Here is a 21,946-nt window from a genome sequence, read left to right as displayed (position 1 = left end):
CTACACCAAGTCTGTATGGTCTACCAAAAATACACAAACAGGGTGCTCCTTTAAGACCCATTGTCTGCATGATCAATTCAGTCACGTATAACATCTCAAAGTTCCTGGCCGCTGTTCTTAACCCGGTGGTAGGCAGCTCAAAACACCACATTCAGAACACTTTGGATTTCGTGGAGAAAGTGAGAGAGGTCATTATGGAGGCAGAAGAAACCTTGGTCTCATTTGATGTTACATCTCTATTCACTTGTGTCCCAGTGACTGAAGCAGTGGAGGTAGTACGTAAGAGATTACAGAATGACCCCACTCTCAGTAAAAGAACCTCTCAACGCAGACCAAGTGTGCCTGCTTTTGGAACTGTGTCTTCAATCAACATATTTCATATACAAAAGCCAGTACTACAGGCAGAAGCACGGGTGTGCCATGGGTTCCCCTGTTTCACCTATAGTAGCCAATCTATATATGGAAGAAGTGGAAAAGAGGGCTCTTTCATCCTATCCTGGAACACCACCGAGCCATTGGTTCAGATATGTGGATGACACCTGGGTGAAAATCAGATCTCAGGAGGTACCACAGTTCACAGACCACATCAACGGGGTGGACAAACACATCAAGTTCACCAGAGAGGATATGGAAAATAAGCTAGCCTTCTTAGACTGTGAAATTTCCATCGTCAACGGGGGACATTTGAAAGTGGATGTGTACCGTAAACCCACACATACAGACCAGTATCTAAGGTTTGACTCTCACCATCCACTAGAGCACAAACTAGGTGTCATTAGTACTCTACAACACAGAGCTAACACCGTTCCCACAGACTCAGAGGCCAGGGAAGCAGAACAACACCATGTCAAAAAGGCCCTGAGTAAATGTGGATATCCCAGCTGGTCCTTTGTCAAAGCAGGGAGGACACCTAAAGAACGCTCCAAGCGATTCATGAGAGAGGAAGGACATCCACTGCCTAAGCGAAAACCCTTAGTGATCCCGTATGTGTCAGGAGTATCGGAACAGCTGAGGCGCATTTTCTCGAAACACCAGGTCTCAGTGGCTTTCAAACCCCAAAACACGCTACGCCAAAGATTGGTCCATCCCAAGGATCGGGTCCCACGGCACAAACAGAGTAACATAGTTTACGCAGTTAAGTGCCAGGAGGAGTGCCGTGAATTGTACATCAGGGAAACCAAGCAGCCACTGGCTAAGCGCATGTCACAACACAGAAGAGCTTCCTCGTCAGGCCAGGACTCCGCAGTCTATTTACATCTACAGGATAGTGGTCACTCCTTTAAAGATGAAGAGGTGCACATCCTGGACAGGGAGGAGCGCTGGTTTGATAGAGGAATCAAGGAGGCCATTTACGTGAAAAAGGAACGACCATCTCTGAACAGAGGAGGGGGCCTAAGGGTACATCTGTCGCCATCTTCCAATGCTGTGATTGCAGCCATTCCTCAACCCTCTATGAATGGTTCACACGTCTACTAATCAGTGGACAATTTGCATATCACTGATCAACTGGCCCTTTGTCAATGGTGCTAGTCTCTGTGATTAAGCAAAGGTACTGTTTATAAGGTTGGGGAAACCTGCAGTCAATTGAGACTGAGGAAGAGACTTGGATAAGTCTCGAAATATTTCTCCCACTTAAAAACTTTGTCCAGATGAACAGAATCAAATTTCTAGTACAGTCCACATGCACCTCTGAGCCACGTTGACTTTTCAGTTACGACGCACGACCGCGTGCACCATTGCAAACTGTTTTACACGCTACATACAGCAATTCGCATCCGCGACAAACATGTGTCTTCTTAGATGGTCCTGCAGGAACACGGAAAACGTTTCCCCACCCACCAACACTCCTTATTCCCCGGCCCGTGTCCACCCTCACTCTCCAGGCGTTCACACTGCCTGCTCATGTGTCCGGAAGCAACAACTCACCGACTACCCCGTAAGTCGCTTTCGTCTGTGCTAGGAGTCCACATGCACCTCTGAGCCACGTTGACTTTTCATTATCCTTTTCGGTTACGACACCCGACTGCGTCCACCATCGAAAACCATGGGAAAGGAACAACGAAGCCCCGAAACTCTATCCCCTCCTCCCACGTGATAGGGAACGCACCTCCGAGCACTGCCCGCCAACTCGAACAGCTCATCAAACACATACTCGCTCGCTTTGGTCTGTGCTGCGGTCCAAATCCAGCTGTGAGCCACGTTGACTGTTCATTTGCCCTCCATGGCTACCGCTTCAAATGTATTTCATGGAAACAACACTTCTTTCAATGTTAGAAATTCCTGCATCAGGTAACTGTTTGCTTCTATCAGTCGGGTTTTTCTGGAAAAATGTCATTGACGAAACTGTTGCTCTCAAACTTCGCAACATGGCTGTTGGCTTTGTTTGCCAACATTGGGATAACTTCCGTGACGTGGTGTCCGTTGTTGTTAGTCACAGAGGCATTGTTATACAATCTGCTCAACAATACGCTGACTACATGAATACTTCTGGAGTCTATGGTGGCGAGGCAGAAATTGTGGCAGTGTCCCAAATCCTTCCAGCTACTATCAGCATTTACTTCCAAGAACGTCCTCATGCCTCTCCTCGAGTTTACAATCCGGCCCAGCGTCTCTCCATATCCCGGCTCTTTAGCGGTCCTTTGGATCATGGGCATTACGAGGTTCTCATGCCTCTCAAATACACACATGATGACCTTCTGGTGACATCTTTTGACGCTGTCAGTATGTGCACACAGGGTGCACACCCACTTGCTCGCCACACTAATGTGACGTCACCTCCCCACTCTCCTCTTCCTGAAAAACATTTAAAGACACACGCATTCCACACAGGACTTTCAATGCAGCTTTTGTTCCAAAAGCTTCTGAGTGCAGAGATATCTGAACGCACATTTAAAAAAACACAACACTAACCAAATGATGCAATGTGAACATTGCCAGCAATGCTTCAAAACAACTCGCGCTCTCAACAAACACTTACGAACTCATTCCACTCTCACCTTCAATTGCACATTTTGTAACGAGGACTTCACAGGTGAGATGGATCTCCACAACCATATGCAGATCCATTCATCACAAACATTTGTTTGCAAACTTTGCGACAAACACTTTCATGCACGCAGATACCTTACTAACCATCTCAAACCACATTCCCTGATGAATTCTTTTCAGTGTCAACACTGCTCCAAAAACTTCACGCGCCAGAAATCTCTCAAAGCACATTTAAACACACACTCCACTGAAGAAACGCATTCCAAACAGATCTTTCAATGCACGATTTGTTCAAAAACGTTCTGAGTGCAGAGAGATCTCAACATGCATTTAAAAACACACTCCACTGAACGAATTATGCAATGTGAACATTGCCAGCAATGCTTCGAAACAACTCATTCCAATTCCCTTCAGTGTCAACACAGCACTAAATCGTTAATGCACAAACATCACATTCAGTTTTCTGCAGCTTTTCAAGAAGATACCGCCATTCACGTCCAAGAACATTACATTGGCCTACCTACCGCACTATGTGCTTCTTGCAATGCTCTTCATTGGCCAGCAGAGGTCAACAAATCCGGACATTACACTAAGTGTTGTCATGCTGGCAAGGTGTCTTTGCCACCGCTATCCAAACCTCCTCTTTTATTAGAAGACCTCTTGACTGGCAAGAACCCGCTGTCCCAAAATTACTGTGATCATATCAGGGAATACAACTTAGCTTTAGCTTTCGCGTCAGTGGGCTCACACATCGCTCAACCTTCTGGACAAGGACCGTATATTTTCAGAATCCACGGTCAAATTTACCACCAGGTCTCTCCTTTATATACCAATCCTGACGCGTCACCACAATACGGTCAGTTATATTCTGCTGAGGCTACCACTCAACGTTTGCAAAAGGATTGTAATCGCGCTTGCAGTGACATTTTGTTGCTTCAACTAGACAACATGATACGACAAGTTAATCCCTTCGCAAAGTTTTACATACAAATACATGACATTATCACTCACGGTAACCCTGTTACTGCTGTACTAATGGTGTTCATGGAAAAATCCAAGTCTGGATATGAGAAGGTATAACGCCCCGTCCTGTCAAACTCATGTTGCTGCTATTTTTGTAGGTGAAGACGGGGAACCTCCTGCACAACGCGACATTTGCATATATCCAAGGGGAGATACTTGCAAGCGTATCTCTGTTCTCAATATGAACTGTGACCCCATGGTTTATCTACTGCTATTCCCTTACAGAGATCCAGGCTGGCACATACAATTGACCCATGTTGAGGAAAAGCGAACCGCGAAAAGAACACGAGTCACACAGCTCCAATTTTATGCTTTCAGGCTTGCCATGAGATCTTCATTTACTGCATGTGCGCGACACTGAATGGATCAACGTGTGTTTACCTGGCGCAGAGAGGTGTGGGTAAGCCGTTGAAGCCCATTCGTGCTGGAAACCGGGGCTTGCAATTGTTCCCCACGAACGAGGAATTCCCAGTAAGTGCGGGTCATACGCTCGCACTGGTTATGTCCCTGCCCTTTGTACACCCACCCCCCGCTACTACCATGGTTGGTTGACTTGGTGGATTATATATAGAAAAGCAGCCAGAACCGCAAAGAACAATGAAAAGTCTACGTGACTCACAGGTGCATGTTGACTGTGCAAAGACGAAAACGACTTGGGGGACGAGTTGGGGGTGGGCACGTGACCAGGAAGTGCATACTGAACGAGAAATCGGCAGACTAGCATGACGGAGGGGGCGGGCTGGGCATCCTTCCCCTCTCCTTCCGTTCCGTGCCTGATGGCCGTCCACCCCCGTCCCTCGCTATGGGAGGAGGTGCGATGGCGGTCCTCCAGTTGTCAGTCACGGACAATTGTATGTTGGTTTGTACCGTGCATTGTTACAATGTTACTTTTCTTGGTGGTTTATTAAATTACGGATTTTTCAAATGTTAATTTTTTCCCTGTGGTTAAAAATCATTAAAAAAGCGGCCTGATTATGCGGCGTATGGTACGCCGTGGGTTGGCTAGTATTCCATATTACCAAACAATTAATTTAACTCCATTAATGCATTTAGTTAATTAGCAGGTTTTTTTTTTTTTTTTGTCCCGATTTTGATTTTTATTTCTGCTTTAACTCCTGCATCAGATTTTCAGTTAGTCAAATTTTACACATACACCAAGTCCCTTGTAAATTGCACGAATGACTATAGGAATTGATGTAAATACTTTTAGCAGTTTGAGTTGGTAATTGTCAAAGTTAGTGGTTAATTAGGAAACATACGGCTGTATATAAGGACCTACCTGTAGAGCCATTGCTGCCTTGTGGTTTGAGACAATAGTGAAATTTAAAAGACCTGATCTAGGGAATGTCATGGCTGATAAAGCACTGCAGATTGAGCCAGCGGCATTTGTTAAAATGGATTCTTAGTAAAACATTTCTCTTTATATAATAAAATCCCTGTGTGTGTCTTCTGGTGAAGTGTGCATGCGCGGGGCACGGTGCGATGCTTCAAAGGCCGCCTGACGCGTCACACAAGACAGAGTGGGCGGGACCTATAAAATATTGCGCAGCCGATCCAATCGGATTTCGGTAAATAAGGTAAGACCTAAAACATAACACACGAAAAATCCAATCGGGTACTGAGACGCGTAGACCAGCTTCCCCAAAGAGGTGGGATTAGTGTTTGTTGCTGTGCAAGTGTTCACTCCGAGGATGTCAGATTTGCGATTAATAAACTTGGCCCGGTAAAGTGTTTTCCTAAATATACGAATTTTCATGATACTACAATAGGAAGACTTTTTTAAAGTAGATTTATTTTCGTGCACATAAACTCCGTTGCTGGGGAGACGCAACACACACAATAATCAGCTGCACGCCATCACAGATTAAAATACTTACTGGAGAGATGTATTACTGTGAGAGAAAATTAAAGGCACACAATACAGTGACACATATTACAGCCACATACAAGCCAGTATTACTGTAACAGAAAATAGACGGTCCTTTTCCATTTAATATAGACTGTTCCTACTAATGTTTATGCACTACTATTCTAGTGCCCGTTTATTGTAACGGGCTTAATGTCTAGTGTGTGTGTGTGTGTGTGTGTGTGTGTGTGTGTGTGTGTATGTTTATGTATATATATTAATATAATATATATTATATATATATATTAATGTATATATTTATTAATATAATATATATATATAATAATATAATACAATTTTATAAAAAAAATCCTAGAGAGAAACAGTAGGGTGTTGAGACGTGATCTTCACGTTAAGATCACAGACAGTTAAAAGACCAGCGAGGACAATAAACATGAGACATTGTGCCAAGAGATTAACCCAGGACTGTCTCACGATGACGTAGAACATGAGATTCTTGCAACACACACCCTACTTACAATCAATATCAAATAAGACAACTGGGCAGCAAAACATTAAGTCTTGTGAAGGATTTGAGCACACACAGATCCCGGGTCTCGGCACACACAAAGCATATAAGGACAATACGTTATAAATGAAAATTCGACGACTAAGCGAAGAAGAAAGCAGCGCAGAGAAAAGAGACTCAAAAGCCTTGGAGAGAAAAGAGCAAAAAAGAAAAAATTAATCTAGGTGCAAATTGAGAAAATAAGGAAAGTATTTATCAGCCCGTAACGAGTGGAACTGAAATGAAGCACATCCAATCGGGCTCAGAATTAAGAGAGTAAAAGACAAAGTAGAACTTCATAGAGACGTTCACAAACGTTGGCGCTATACACATGCAGAGCAGATTATGAAAGCAGTGGAGTTCGAAAGGCTCAAAAAAAAAAAAAAAAAAAAAAAAAGTGTGCACCATACAAATGTGGAGAAAGTTGAAGAATGTGAAAGTAGGAAAATTAGAAAGTATAAAAAAAAGCGAAGAGAGTAGGGGGCGACTATTTGAGTTGTTCATGCAGTTAATTGTAAAACTCTACACAGATGTACACCGAGATGGAGTAATAGAGCCAAGTATCCTAAGGTGAGCATTCTTCATAGCTCATTTAATTGTAGTACAGTATTTTTCGGACCATAAGGCGCACTTAAAATTAAAAGGATTTTATCAGAAATCGACAGTTCGCCTTTATAATCCGGTGCGCCTTATGTATTAATTCTGGTTGTGCTTACTGACCTCGAACCGATTTTTATGTGGTACACGGTGCTCAAAAATCTGTCAATGTTTTAGAATGACTTTGGTAAGCTACGAAGCCGCACCGCTTGATGGATTGTTGGAGCATTACGGCTACCGTAGTCAGGGGCCTCGCGGAATAATACGTACTGTACTTCAACATATGGTATTACAGTGTGCTTATTAGGACCCCAAAATGGTACCTGTTAAGAGACATGCTTACGAAGCAGATTTCAAACTCAAGGCTATCGGGCACGCAGTAGAACATGGAAATAGAGCAGCTGTGAGAGAATTCAACATTAATGAATCAATGGTGTGGAAATGGAGGAAGCAAAAAGGTGACCTGCGCCAAATAAAGAAGACCAAACAGAGTTTCCGAGGGAACAAAGCGAGATGGCCACAGTTAGAGGACAAAGTTGAACAGTGGGTTATTGAACAGACAACAGCAGGTAGAAGCGTCTCTACAGTCTCTAATCGACTCAAGGCAACAGCGGTAGCACGTGACATGAAGATCACTGACGTTCGATGAGGTCCTTCTTGGTGCTTCCGTTTTATGAAAAGACGTAATCTCTCCATCCGTACAAGAACTACAATCTCGCAGCAACTGCCAAAGGATTACGAAGAAATGCTGGCCATTTTCTGCACTTACTGCAAGAACAAGATCACTGAAAAAAAAAAAATCTGGCCGGAACACATCACCAACATGGACGAGGTCCCTCTTACCTTTGACATCCCTGTGAACTCTACTGTCGAGAAAACAGAAAGCAGTACGGCATCTATACGCACCACAGGGAACAAGAAGTCCTCCTTCACTGTAGTTCTCGGTTGTCAGGCTAATGGCCAGAAACTACCACCCATGGTCATTTTCAAGAGGAACACTTTGCCAAAAGAAAAGTTTGCGTCCGGCTTTATCATCAAAGCTAACCCAAAGGGCTGGATGGAAGAGGAGAAGATGAGTGAGTGGCTGAGAGAAGTTTACGTCAGGAGACCGGATGGCTTTTTCCACAAATCTCTGTCTCTATTGATCTGTGGCTCCATGCGAGCCCATCTCACCGATACTGTCAAAATCCAAGTGAAGCAAACTAATACGGAGCTTGCCATCATTCCGGGTGGACTAACCAAAGAACTCCAACCGTTAGATATCGGCGTCAACAGGTCATTCAAAGTTAAGTTGCAAGCTGCGTGGGAGCATTGGATGACAGAAGGTGAACACACATTCACCAAGACAGGAAAGCAACGCTGGGCGAGTTACGTCACTATCTGCCAATGGATCATGGATGCCTGGGCTAAGGTGTCAGTCTCGGGTATCGTCCGAGCTTTCACAAAGGGCGGAATCATCACTAAGCAGCAACAGCAATGAGACTGACTCGGATAATGATGAGAGAGATCCGGGCATGCTTGATGCTGAAATTGCCCAACTATTTAAATACCTCAGACACTGAGGATGAAGAATGTGGATTTGTGGAAGAGAAATGAACTGAAAAAGTGAGTGTATTGTTTTGTATTTTATGTTACAACTGAACAAAGTTTGACTTATCTGACTGTTTTGTTTCGCTGAATGCACTTTATAATCAGATGTGCCTTATGTATGAAAGTAGACCCATTCATTGATATTGCGCTTTATAATCCGGTGAGCCTTATGGTCTGAAAAATACTGTGGTTAGATTTCCAAGCATCTACTGCAGTAGGTTTTCTATTTCTTGTAGGGTTTAAAGTTAATGTATTTAGAGAGGTAGAACATTTTGTTCCTAGGGGAAAATTTTGGCTTGTTACAGAAGCTCTTTAAATAGGTAGGTTAAAAAAAGTATCTGTATTCAAATCAGAGAGATATGTACAATGTCCTCCACTATTATTGGCACGCCTTCTAAAAATTAGTAAGAAGGGTTAGAAAAATAATCACTGTTTGCTGAAGAACCGTCATCTTGCCCTGAAAAAATTTGAAACATCTGACTTAATTGAAACAAATTTATTCAAAGATAAAAAAAAAAAAAAAAAGCCTTCATCCTGAAATGCATATTTTTAACCTTTTAACCGCAACTCCCTAAATATTCCCCATGCCAGGAGAAATCTGAACAATTTTCGTTTTTTTCACTTTACATTTATTCAAGCAGTATTTACCTGCTGAAATGTTTCAAATAAATGGTCAATCAAAGGACGTAGCTTGAACAAATGGTCACGGTTTGGATCTTTCATATCTGGCTCAGATAACGGGCAGCAGTCCAGTTGAGATGCTGGGGATACACCCACTCATCGCCATCATCCGATGCGTCGTTATTCACAGTATCATGCAGCGCACGTTGCTGATCATCATTGTCGCTAAAATCTTCTTCAGAACTGCTACAATCATGATCAGAATTATTGTCCAAAATCGCCTGCAAAACCTCACTTGAAGTCAGTTTACGTTTCGCCATATTCACAGCTTTCACTTTCGAATCACATCACGTGATCGGCCAATACAAGCGCAGAGTTGTCGAAATACAACGAAGTAATAATACCCACGCCAAACTGTCAGTTATACTACGCGCCAGGCATTCACATAAACACAGGCAAATGTGCCGGATAATTCCGGCAGTAAGGCGTCAGCAATAAAGCTACGATGCCGGATATATCCGGCAGAGGGCGGTTAAGGGGTTAACAAAAACACGTGCAACAATTGTTGACAACTTTTTATTTAATACTTTGTGCAACCTCCCTTTGCCCATATAACAGCACGGGGTCTTCTCTTTTTTTTTTATAAGGTTGGAGAATACAGAGCACGGCATCTGAGACCATTCTTCTGTACATAATCTCTCTCCAGATCATCCAGGGTCCTGGACCCTCTCCAGCTTACTCTCATCCGTTCACTCCACAGGTTTTCAATAGGGTTCAGGATGTGTGTGTGTGTGTGTGTGTGTGTGTGTGTGTGTACCAGAATGACTGCAAAAGGATACATATTAAAAGAGCACTTCTGACTTTCCTCATTGGGACTGGGATTGCCTCTATACAAATTTATTGCTGTCGGTATAAAGGAGCCACATTCACATTTCTTAACATGCTTTTGCTAAATATTTTGATGGAAGTCCTAAGTGATGGTGAGAGAGATTGTGCAGCATTGTTCATAATGGAACTTTTTTTTTTTTTTTTTTTGTGTTTTAATTCTCTCCTTTGCTGTGACCTCCAGGGTGTCCATTGTGTGTTTCATTACGGAGAATGCTCTTCTAATTGGCTTGTTGATTCGGTTGGCCTCTCTTGAAGTGATGTTACCAGCCCAGCATGCCAAAGTGTAAAAGACAACTGTTAAAGGAATACTCTACATGAAAATATACAGTGGGGAAAATAAGTATTGAACGCATCAGTGTTTTTTTCAGTAAATATATTTCTAATGGAGCTATTGACACGAAATTTTTGCCAGTTGTTGGTAACAACTGAAGTAATCCACACCTACAAAGTAGGGGTGGGCGGTATGACCAAAATTCTATATCACGGTTTTCGACGGTATTTTTTTTCTCATGCATGAGTGGATGTTAACATTTTCCACTGCAATTACTGCAGTAGACTGGCTAAGAATAACCTATTCCACTGTCATGAGCATTGTACATTGGGGGGGAAAAAAAAAAAATTTAAATGTGCACACAAGTATTAATACAGTTTTGCATGGCCCCATAAAGTGATAGTTTTTCAAGGGGGGTGGAACTAATGAAGAGAAGGAATCACATTGCATGACAGATGCAGTCAAAATATAGAATCTTTTTATTGAACAAATTTTGTAAAAACTTAAACTATAATTTTGACAACATATTTTCAACCATCCAAAGAGGCATTTAGACTTAGTAAAATATCCAGAGGTGCTTGTCAAAAGTTATATTGCACTGAACATGTCATAGAAAAGGAATAAATAGTATTTTTTATAAACCAACTACACTTTCTGTTAATGTTAACCATCTCTGTTCACTGACCTGTTAGTGACTTTTTAAACAGCTTTACCATCATTAAACTGTATAATATTTAAACTAATAAATAACAATAAAATTAAATTACACTGTATTCACCAAATTAAAATAAATTAAAACCAGTGCAGCTTGCTGATGACATCTTTTACCAACTGAAGCATCATTTAGGTAAACTGCATTAATATGGACCTTTTCTTCAAGCTAAGCAATATACATAAATAATAAAACTGCAACTTGCATTTATGATGCTATTTGTGGTATAGCCCTACGGAATCGTATTAGGGCCATGGTGGAAAAAAAAATACGGACACGGGAAAAAAAAACCAAACTATATGTCAAGAATAAACTCAACATGTTGACTTTATTCTCGACATTTACACTTTAATTTTGACGCTTATGTCGAGATTAAAGTCGACATTTCCACTTTATTCTCATAGTTTATAATTTAAAGTAGAATGTCGTAAACTAAACTTCATCCTAAAATCAATGTTTAATTTACTAGATTTTCTCAAACCCCATCATAAATTAATGCAGCACATTAAATGCTTTGTGTTGTGTTCCCGTTCCCAGTTGTTAATCACTACGCTTCTTAAACTGATCTTCCTCCGCACTAAGAGGAGGTGCCGGCAGCAATCGCTGCACAGAATCCATTCACTTCATGATATTCCTACTCTCTGAACATTTAGAATGCCAAGTTAAATACTTGATATCATTTTCATGATGAAATGCATTAAAGCAGGTATTAAATGTGCACGGTAGTGCTGCTCCCTCGCAGTAAGGGGTCCTCAGGTGTACGTTCAGTGTAAAGAACTTTAATGCAGGTGTGATGAGGCTCGAAAAACGATGTATGAATGGGTATCGCACAGTTTTAAATATTGTGTAAATGTTAGGTTTGTGATCTGGTGGTCGGAGACACAAACACAGAATTCAACGGATGTTCTTCTGAGCACACGTTCTTTATTGCACGCGTGCTGTCTGTCTGACGTACCAAAACCCCAGTTCCTATCCATCCTTTTTCTTTCTGCACATAACCAATCACCATATGGTAAACGTCTTTGTGAAATTAAAACTAGTTACAAACTTAGCCCACGGAGTGATCAGAACTTTAAAAATATCTTCGTTATACATGTTTAATTATGCCATCCATTCAGGGTTGTGCCCATCCCAGTAAGCATTGTGTGTGAGGTAGGAGCAAATCCTGAATGAGTCACCAGGACATTGCAGGGTGAATACGAGCAACACATACACTAGCAGGGTCAATATAGCAGAACAAAACCCCACATCCTACATGATGTTGAAAGGAAACTGAAGCACGCCGAGTAAACCCACCAGAAAAACATGCAAACTCAAGACAGGGGACACCCAAGACACCCTTGCTGCGAGGCAGCAGTGCAACCTCCACGCCGCCATGCCCCCACATGATTAATACCTGCTTTAATGCATTTCATCATGAAAATATCAAGTATTTATCTTGGCATTCTAAATGTTCAGAGAGCAGGAATATCATGAAGTGAATGTATTATGTGCGGTGATTGTTGCAGCGCCTCCTCGGTACAAGAGGTACCGCAGTAGGGAACTTTAGTCGGAATTCATGAACAGCTTGTTCTTGTCGACTTGTCCTAATCGACTGTAATGTATGATCATCTTCATCAGGACTACTACGGACTTAGCTAGAGCTTTTTTTGATGCACTCAAACTGGAGTTTAGCACCAGATGTGCTTTTGTGATTTTTGTTTTGTCCTCTCCAAAACCGTGCATGAATATTCGCTGCAAACTCTTACCAGACATCAATGTTGAGTGATGCCATCTGATTGCTCACTTTGCGTGTGGTGGCAGGATAAAAAAATAACTTTTGGGGGGTGGTAAAATGCATGTGAAATCTATATTAAAAATGCAAATACCTTTTAAAAGCACTTTCTTGTGTACTGTATAGTACAAATGTTTTCAATAGGAATTGAGGAGACCTAGATTTGGTCTGCATACATAGGCAACCTGATAAACGACGATATCAGCTGATGAAAAACAATGGGAAAACAAGTTAACTTTTGTTTTTTGTTAAAATACACATCTCTCAGTTATTTAAAAAAAAAAAAAAACTTGAGGTGAGATGAGACTGTTGCCAAGAGACAAAACCCAAATTTAGATTTATTGTGGTCACATGATGAGGCTTCTTCTGGTTTTAAAACCTGGATTTTTGGAACCACTTAACTGGCAAATTCTCCTTTGTTCTTATGTGTTCATCTCCCATAACTCCCAAACCAATGTACTTGCTTCGTATTTTTGGATTATTGTCTTTAGGCAGCAAATGGGATATTTTGAAAGGTTGAAAAACGGGCAAGTCCTGGTTGTTGAACACCTACTGTATATGGAATTCAACTCCCAAGGTTTGCATAAGTAGTGTATACCAGTCTGTCCCCATTTTGCTGTTTTTAATATTCAAGCAGGATGAAATGCATCCATACAAAAATACCAGGTTAAGATGACTTCTAGCACATGGACAGTTTTTTTATATTACCCAGAGTAACACGACTTGGCATTTGCATTGTTCTGGTTTTCACTGGCAACTTGCCATATACATTTTAATGCGTAATGTATAAAACTGTTAAACTTTATTGCCAGTCAACATAGTTGCCAGAAATTTCTTTTGGACCTCCAATTTTTTTTTTTTTTTTTTTTTTAAAAAGAGCTTTTTATCTACATAGATACCCAGCAACAAATATTTAAGTCTTAAGGTTCGAGTAGAATTGGGTTAGAGTTGCAGGTAAAGGCATCCCTCTATGGGTCATTCCTTTTCACTTCTGTCATTCAAGGAATATCTCCTGGTTAGCACTGTCCTTACTGAAGTTGACTCAATTTTATGTTAACCTAATTTATAAGTTGTTTGTTTTAAGAGTATGTGAATGTTTGAATTTTGGAATTCAAACTTGTCTTGCAGACCTGGAGCAGTAAAGGAGTTGCACACTATGCAAAACAATATAGGTAAAGCTGAAGTGGCCAGGCCAACACAGGTGTTTTGTAGACATGGGAAGCTCTGGATTGGGGTTTGTCATCTTATATAGACTTCCATACTCAGTCCATACTTTTTGGTGTGATTTGCTGTGGTTTGTTGCTATATACCATTGAAGAAATGATGTTGCTAGAGCACTTGCATTTTAGTTTAAACATGGAATATTTGAATATTTTAGAGATCTTCTGTTTATTTATTTATTTATTTTTCTTCTATTTCAGGGAAAGCTTGATGATTACCAGGCCAAAAAGAACAAAGGTGAACGTCTTAATCAGGACCAGTTGGTAAGTGGGGTTTTATTTATTTTATTAAATCGTCCGTCTCCATCTACTGTAGACAAATTGTCTTAATTCAGATAAGTACACTTTATAATTACAAATAAGGCACGATGTGTGTGGGTAAAGTTTGAACATTAGAACAGTCTAGACAATAGCAGGCCGTTCAGCCTAACAAAGCTATACACTTACTACTTCTAAAAAAAGACGGTAGAGTTTCAAAAGTCCCTAAAGTCCTACTGTCTACCACACTACTGGGATGTTTGTGTAAAAGTTACCATCAACAAATTTCCCACTCTGCCCATGTTCTTAGTGCGACTTTAAAATGAGTTATCAATCCTAATTCCCTTCATAATTTAAAAAAATTAAGTTATATCTTCTTAATCTCCCTTTTGTTTTAACCTGTAAAGGCTCCACTCTGTTAATCTTTCCTCATAATTCATCTACTGTAGCCCTGGACTCAGCCTAGTCGCTCTTCTCTGGACATTTTCTAGTGCTGCTTTGTCATTTTTGTAGCCTGGATGCTAAAACTACACCCAGTACTTCAGATGAGGCTTCAGCAGAACCTCCTTGGACTTGTACTCCACACATCAGGGTGCTATATAACCTGACATTGTTAGCTTTCTTAATGGCTTCTGAATGCTGTCTGGCAGTTGTGTTCACGATGACTCCTAAATCCTTCTCATAAAGAATATTTTTGATGATTCAGACCTCCCATTTTGTGTGCAAACATCACAATTGTGGTTCCTGTGCGCAATACTTTACGTTTACTGACATTAAATTTCATCTGCCACCAATCTTCACAAGCCTGTATGCTGTCCAAGTCCCTCTGTGATGATTCAACGGATTCCAAATTATCTGCCAATCCACCTATCTTGCGTTAAGGCTTTAACATACTGAGTTTTTGTAGAGAAAAAAGTCCGATTACTTCTAAAGTTTTGCACTTGAGGTCTATTTTCAAGGTTATCCCAGTTAATATATGGGTAGTTAGTCTCCCATGTAACCTTGCCTTTTTGAATATTACTAAAGAGATTTGCATTGAAATTACTGTCGTCATTGGGTAGTCTATAACACAGTTGTAAAATAAGGCCTCTTGCCCCAGTGTTTTCCAGGCAAAGCCACTTTGTCCTCACTAAGATGGTGCTCATCGTGTGTAAATTGTTTGACATAAACCGCAACCCAACCTCCTTTTTTGTTCTGTCTATCCTTAAAACATTTGTATTTTGATAGTTCTAGCATCAATGCAATCTATTTTTGTAATGTGTTTTACTTTTGCTTTTAAATGTTAATTTACATTTGCATTTTTTTTTTTTTTTTTTGTTCATTCCTTTATGTGTAGTTTTAAACCTGGCCTACCCTAAATCCTTGATGAACCTACTCGTATGCCTCCCTTACTCATTGTTGCCGCTCCGATTTTAGATGTAACCCATCGTGGCAGAACAGGTCCCATCTATTCCAAAAGGAGTCCAAGTGTCCCATAAACTTGTACCCTTCTATGCTACACCAAGAATTGAGCCGCCCATTAACCTTTCTAAACTCTTCGCTTGCCTGGACTGGTATGTGGCACAGACAGAGCTTCGGAGAAGTCTACCATGTTGGTTCTGGTCCTCAGTCTGGCATCTAACTCTCTCTATATTTGGACAGCAGAACTGATGGACTCCCCTTACATATGTTGTTTGTTCAAACATGGACAATAACAGTTAGGCTCTTGGCCAGAGAGAGGGTTGATCTATTAACTCTTCAAGGGAGGTCTCCCACCTGTGCTCCTGGAAGGCAACACACTGATCAAGACTCTGTCTTGTGCTTCAGTCTCTATCATGACTGAGTCCCAAATATCGCTATATCTTTCTTGAAACTGGTTTTGAGGTGGCCTGTTGGTGCTCCTCATGTCTGCCTACCACCTCAGAATCATCAGACACTCCGTCCACCTCCACAAGAACCTGAAAACTGTGTTTGACACTTCTAATTCTGTGATTGATACCCCCAGACAGTGTGTGCCCCTTACCTTGTGACTGTGACCCACTTGTGTCTATGGCAGCCAGTGACTCTGAGCTTGAGGTGCTGGATCAGATGGCATTTCCTGCAGGTGTGGCTCTCATAGAAAACTGGCTCCTCTAAGAAAGTCCAAGATCCAATAGGACTTGCATTGGACTGGCCTCATTATTAAAATTTGACTTTGGATTACTAAAACTGCTCAATTTTTTAAAATTTAACTTAAAATTAAAAATTGGGCAAAAAATATGAAAGAACAGCTATAGTTATTTCATACTTTTTGGCCCCTTATGCTGCTTAATATTCTCCCCCTCAATTGCTTGCTGTTTTTCTTTGAGGTTAACTTTACTTTTTCTTTGTCTGCTCTTCGTATTCCTTACTTAAAAGCTCTCCACTCATCCAGTTTGTATTCCTTCATTTTACTTCATATTGATATTACTTTAATTTGTATTATAGACTTCATATTATATTGTATTCCTTCCTAGTATTATGGCCTCTTAACTGCTCACTTTCTGAATATCCGCTGATAATTTTTTACTGTCTTGTCTGCTCCTATAGCTGCTGCTTCTTCTTTCGATGCTCCTGTTAGGGGTTGCCACAGCGGATCATCTTCTTCCATATCTTTCTGTCCTTTGCATCTTGTTCTGTTACACCCATCACCTGCATGTCCTCTTTCTCACCACATCCATAAACCTTTGCTTAGGCCTTCCTCTTTTCCTCTTGCTTGGCCGCTCTATCCTTGATATCCTTCTCCCAGTATACTCGGCATCTCTCCTCTGCACATGTCCAAACCAACGCAGTCTTGTCTCTTTGTCTCCCAATGGTCCAACTTGAGCTGACCCTCTAATGTACTCATTTCTAATCCTATCCATCCTTGTCACACCCAGTGCAAATATTAGCATCTTTAACTCTGCCACCTCCAGCTCTGTCTCCTGCTTTCTGGTCAGTGCCACCGTCTCCAACCCATATAACATAGCTGGTCTCCCTACCATCCTCTAGACCTTCCTATTCACTCTTGCCGATGTCTGTCACAAATTACTCCTGTCACTCTTCTCCACACTTTCCACCCTGCAACACTCTTTTTCACCTCTTCCACAATCCCCATTACTCTGTACTGTTGATCCCAAGTATTTAAACTCATCTACCTTCGCTAACTCTACTGCCCTCATCCTCACCATTCCACTGACCTCCCTCTCATTTACACACATGTATTCTGTTTTGTTCCTACTGACCTACATTCCTCTCCTCTAGAGCATATCTCCACCTCCTGAAGGGTCTCCTCAACCTGCTCCCTACTATCACTACAGAACACAATGCCATCAGCAAACATCATAGTCCATGGGGACTCGTGTCTAATCTCGTCTGTCAACCTGTCCATCACCATTGAAAATAAGAAAGGGCTCAGAGCCCTTTCTTGGCATGAAACCATACTGCTGCTCACTAATCATCACCTCACTTCTAAACCTAGCTTCCACTACTTTCCCATAACTTCATGCTGTGGCTCATCAATTTTATTCCCCTGTAGTTACTGCAGTCCTGCACATCCCCCTTATTCTTAAATATCTGCACCAGTACACTTCTTCTCCACTCCTCCGGCATCCACTCACTTTCCAAGATTCCATTAAACAATCTGGTTTTAAAACTCTACTGCCATCTCTCCTAAACACCTCCATGCTTCCATAGGTATGTCATTTGGACCAACGGATAGCTGTCCTTACTTCCTCCTTGCTAATCCATTGCACTTCCTGATTCACTATCTCCACATTATCCAATCTCTTTCTCTCTCATTCTTTTCATTCATCAGCCTCTCAAGGTACTCTTTCCATCTGCTCAACACACGCTCCTTGCTTGTGAGTAATTTTCCATCTTTATCACCCTAACCTGCTGCACATCTTTCCCAGCTCAGTCCCTCTGTCTAGCCCATTGGTCCTTTTCTCCCTCCTTAGTGTCCAACCTCTCATACAACTCATCATATTCCTTTTCTTTAGCCTTCGCCACCTCTCTCTTCACCTTGTGCCTTATCTCCTTGTACTCTTGTCTACTTTCTGCATCTCCCTGACTATCCCACTTCTTCTTTGCCATCCTCTTCCTCTGTATACTCTCCTGTATTTCCTCATTCCACCACCAGGTTTCCTTTTCCTCCTTCCTCTGTCCAGATGTCACGCCAAGCACCCTTCTTGCTGTCACCCTCACTACTTCTGCTGTAGTTTCCCAGCTGTCTGGTAACTCTTTACTGCCACCCAGTGCTTGTCTCCACTCCTCCCTAACTCAACCTTGCAGTCTTCCTTTTTCAACTTCCACCATTTGATTCTTGGCCTGGCCCTCACTCTCTTCCTCTTCTTGATCTCCAATGTCATCCTACAGACCACCATCCTATGCTGCTTACCTACACTTTCCCCTGCCACTACTTTGCAGTCTTCAATCTCCTTCAGATTGACTCTTCTGTATAGGATGTAATCTACCTGTATACTTGTTCCTCCACTCTTGTACGTAACCCTATGTACCTCCCTCTTCTTAAAATACGTATTCACCACAGCCATGTCCATCCTTTTGGCAAAATCCACTATCCTCTGACTTTCTTCATTCCTCTCCTTGACACCATATCTACCCATCACCTCCTTGTCTCCACTGTTCCCTTCACCAACATGCCCATTGAAATCTGCTCCAATCACCACTTTCTGTCCCTTGGGCACACTGTTCATCACTTCATCCAACTCGCTCCAAAAATCTTATTTCTCACCCATTGCACACCCAACTTGCAGTGCATATGCACTAACATTCATCATCACACCTCCAATTTCCAGCTTCATAATCATCACTGTCTGACACACTCTTCACCTCCAGGTCACTCTTGACATACTGTTCCTTCAGAATACCTCCTACCCAATTTCTCCTCCTATCCACACCATGATAGAACAATTTGAATCCACCTCCGATCCACCTGGCTTTACTCCTGTTCCATTTAGTCTCTTGCACGCGCAATATATCAACCTTCCTTCTCTCCATCATATCTGCTAACTCTCTCTCCCCTTACCAGTCACACTGCCAACATTCAGTTGTTCCAACATTCAAAGTTCCTACCCTCAGTTCCACTCTTTACTTTCCTCCTCTCCTCATGCCTCCGGACACATCTCCCCCCTCTTCTTCTTCGGCCAACAGTAGCCCAGTTTCTGCCAGCACCCTGTTGGCTAACAGTACTGGTGGTGGTCGTTGTTAACCCAGGCCTTGACCGATCCCGTATGGAAATTTGAATTGTTGTTCGCATATTGATTTGGCAAAATTTTAAACCGGATGCCCTTCCTGATGTAACCCTCCCCATTTATCCGGGCTTGGGATCGGCACGAAGGAACACATTGGCTTGTGCATCCCCTGTTGCTGTTTTTGTCGGCTCCTATAGCTGCTTGTGCCTAATCGACATCTTAAAGCTAGCTTGCCTGCTTACGTGCCACTGATACCTTCTCTTTACTACTCCTATAGCTGCTTTGAAATCCGCTGCTGACTTTTTTTTTTTTTTTTTTCCCCTCTCCCCTCCATGGAATTGTTTGTTACTTATAACTATTGCTGGTTATTTATTTAAGAGATGCTGGTGTCAGCTACTGCTGCTTACCTAGCTGCTTCACCGGTGCAAGTTTGAATACAAATAACGAGAACTTTTCCAAATGCTTACCCAAATGCTCAGCTGATTTGAGTATTTTTGGGTGGAGTATTCCTTTGGGGAAGCATTTGTTTCAATAAACTTTTCATACTAGAGCATTCTACCACTGTTAGTATGCACGCCTTTCCTTGTTACCTGCCTGATGGTACTATAACTTTAAAACCCAGAACAGTTTTTGCTACCAGTGGGGCCCATGGGGCATTATTGTGGTGGTGTTACCTGTGACTACTTGTTATTCAGTTTGTACTTTTTGCTCATTGTTGTGACACTTACTAGTATGATCTGGTGTTGATTGTAGTCTAAATACTTATTTTTGTGAAATAGTTGCAGTTATTATTCAGGTGAGAGATTTGGGGTAATCAGTCATTCAGGGAAGTTTTAATGTATGTGCAGAATTAGTAGTGTGTAGCTGTGGTTTTTAAGTGGCTTTTATAGTCATCCAAAGTGACTGGATGTAGAGGCAGTGAGAATATCTGGCAAGTCTGTGTATCGAGTGCTGTAAAAGCCCAGCCCTTTGTCGTTAGATGTCATGGGTACACAAGACTTTATAAGTAGAGTAATGGTTTGGCTGTGTGTGGTGTGTTTTTAAATATATAATGCGTGGGGGTAGCTAATACATAGGTAATGGGTGTTAGGGTAAAATTTATATTACAAGGTTAATATCCTGACTTTATTATATATTAGGCAGATGTGTTGCTGGCATTTATCACAAAAGCGATTTAAACATTGTCTTGGCAGCAAATTGTGCAAGCATTGAATGACCTTACCCCATTATAACAATGTGCTTTCAGCACATCCATTTAATCTGTTCTAGTTAAAGAGTGCAAATCATATTCCTGTAAGAGTATAGAAATGCTTCCTGAGCATTAAGAGGTTGTAGTTTGCTTGGCCACATTTTTAGGATAAAGTAGAGTGCAAAGGCTACTTTATTACTTCAACTGAATTTCTTTCGCTAAATTTAAATTTGGCCAGTGACAATTTTCACAAATTTTGGCTTAGTATACCACTGCAGTGGAATTGAATAGCAATCAAGATGTGATTTTAAGTATAGACTATCAGCTTTATTTTAAGGGGTTTAAGAAATGTTTTATGAACGGTTAAGGAATTACAGCCATTTATATACATAAGTTAACACCCCCCCCCTTTTCAGGGGCTAAAAAGTACACGAATGAACAACCATAAATATAATTTTCTGTACTTGGTTGAAAATCCTTTGCAGTCGGTTACTGCTGGAGTTCTGGAACTTGTGAACATTGCCAAATGCTAGGTTTGCTTCCCATTGATGCTCTGCCAGGTACTTACTGCAGCCGTCTTCAGCTGCTGCTTGTTTATTGGTCTTTGTCTTCAGTTTCAAGTCAGGTAACTGACTTGGCCATTGAATATTCCTCTACTTTGCCTTGAAAGGTGCTTTGGTTGCTTTTGCAATATGTTTTGGGTCATTGTCCATCTCTAGTATGAAGTTCTGCTCTGTCACTTTTACAGCATTTGGTTGAATTGGAGCAGATAGTATAGTGCTGTATGCATCAGAATTCATCCTGTTGTTTGCAGCTGTCATCAATTAAACATGAGTGACCCTGTTCCATTGCCCACCCATACGTGCCCAAGCCATAAAACTGCCTCCAGCTTGTTTCACATATGTGGAAACCGCTTCAGATCATGAGCTAGCTGTTCCTTCCCTTGCCATCATTTTGGCACATGTTGATCTTGGGTTCATCTCTCAAAAATATTTGAGGCTTACTAGTAGTTTGCACCTTGTGGTAAATCCTCTGTATTTACTGTCATGAAGTTTACTCTTGATTATAGATCTTGACAATGGCACACCAACTTCAGTTTTCTTGACTCGGCTAGTCCTCCTTAAAAGGAAAGAATTCTGTGATCATCCAGCACAATTGTCTATCATCATCTAAGTCTTTTTTGGTGGTGCGGAGTTCACCAGTCTTTCCCTT

General features: G+C 41.5%; 1 protein-coding gene across 3 annotated transcripts in view; it reads left to right on the top strand.

The window, feature by feature from the left end:
* The window catches only part of LOC114647350 (caprin-1-like), an 84,476-nt gene that overhangs the window by 16,217 nt on the left and 46,313 nt on the right, over nt 1-21,946 (top strand). For all 3 annotated transcript variants that reach the window (XM_028796051.2, XM_051923463.1, XM_051923462.1), the window contains exon 3: nt 14,300-14,362. In XM_028796051.2, the coding sequence (XP_028651884.1) occupies nt 14,300-14,362 (63 nt within the window). The remainder of the gene's footprint in view (nt 1-14,299; nt 14,363-21,946) is intronic.

Source organism: Erpetoichthys calabaricus, chromosome 2, assembly GCF_900747795.2.
Source record: "Erpetoichthys calabaricus chromosome 2, fErpCal1.3, whole genome shotgun sequence".
NCBI lineage: Eukaryota > Metazoa > Chordata > Cladistia > Polypteriformes > Polypteridae > Erpetoichthys > Erpetoichthys calabaricus.
This window is presented reverse-complemented; position numbering and strand designations above follow the sequence as displayed.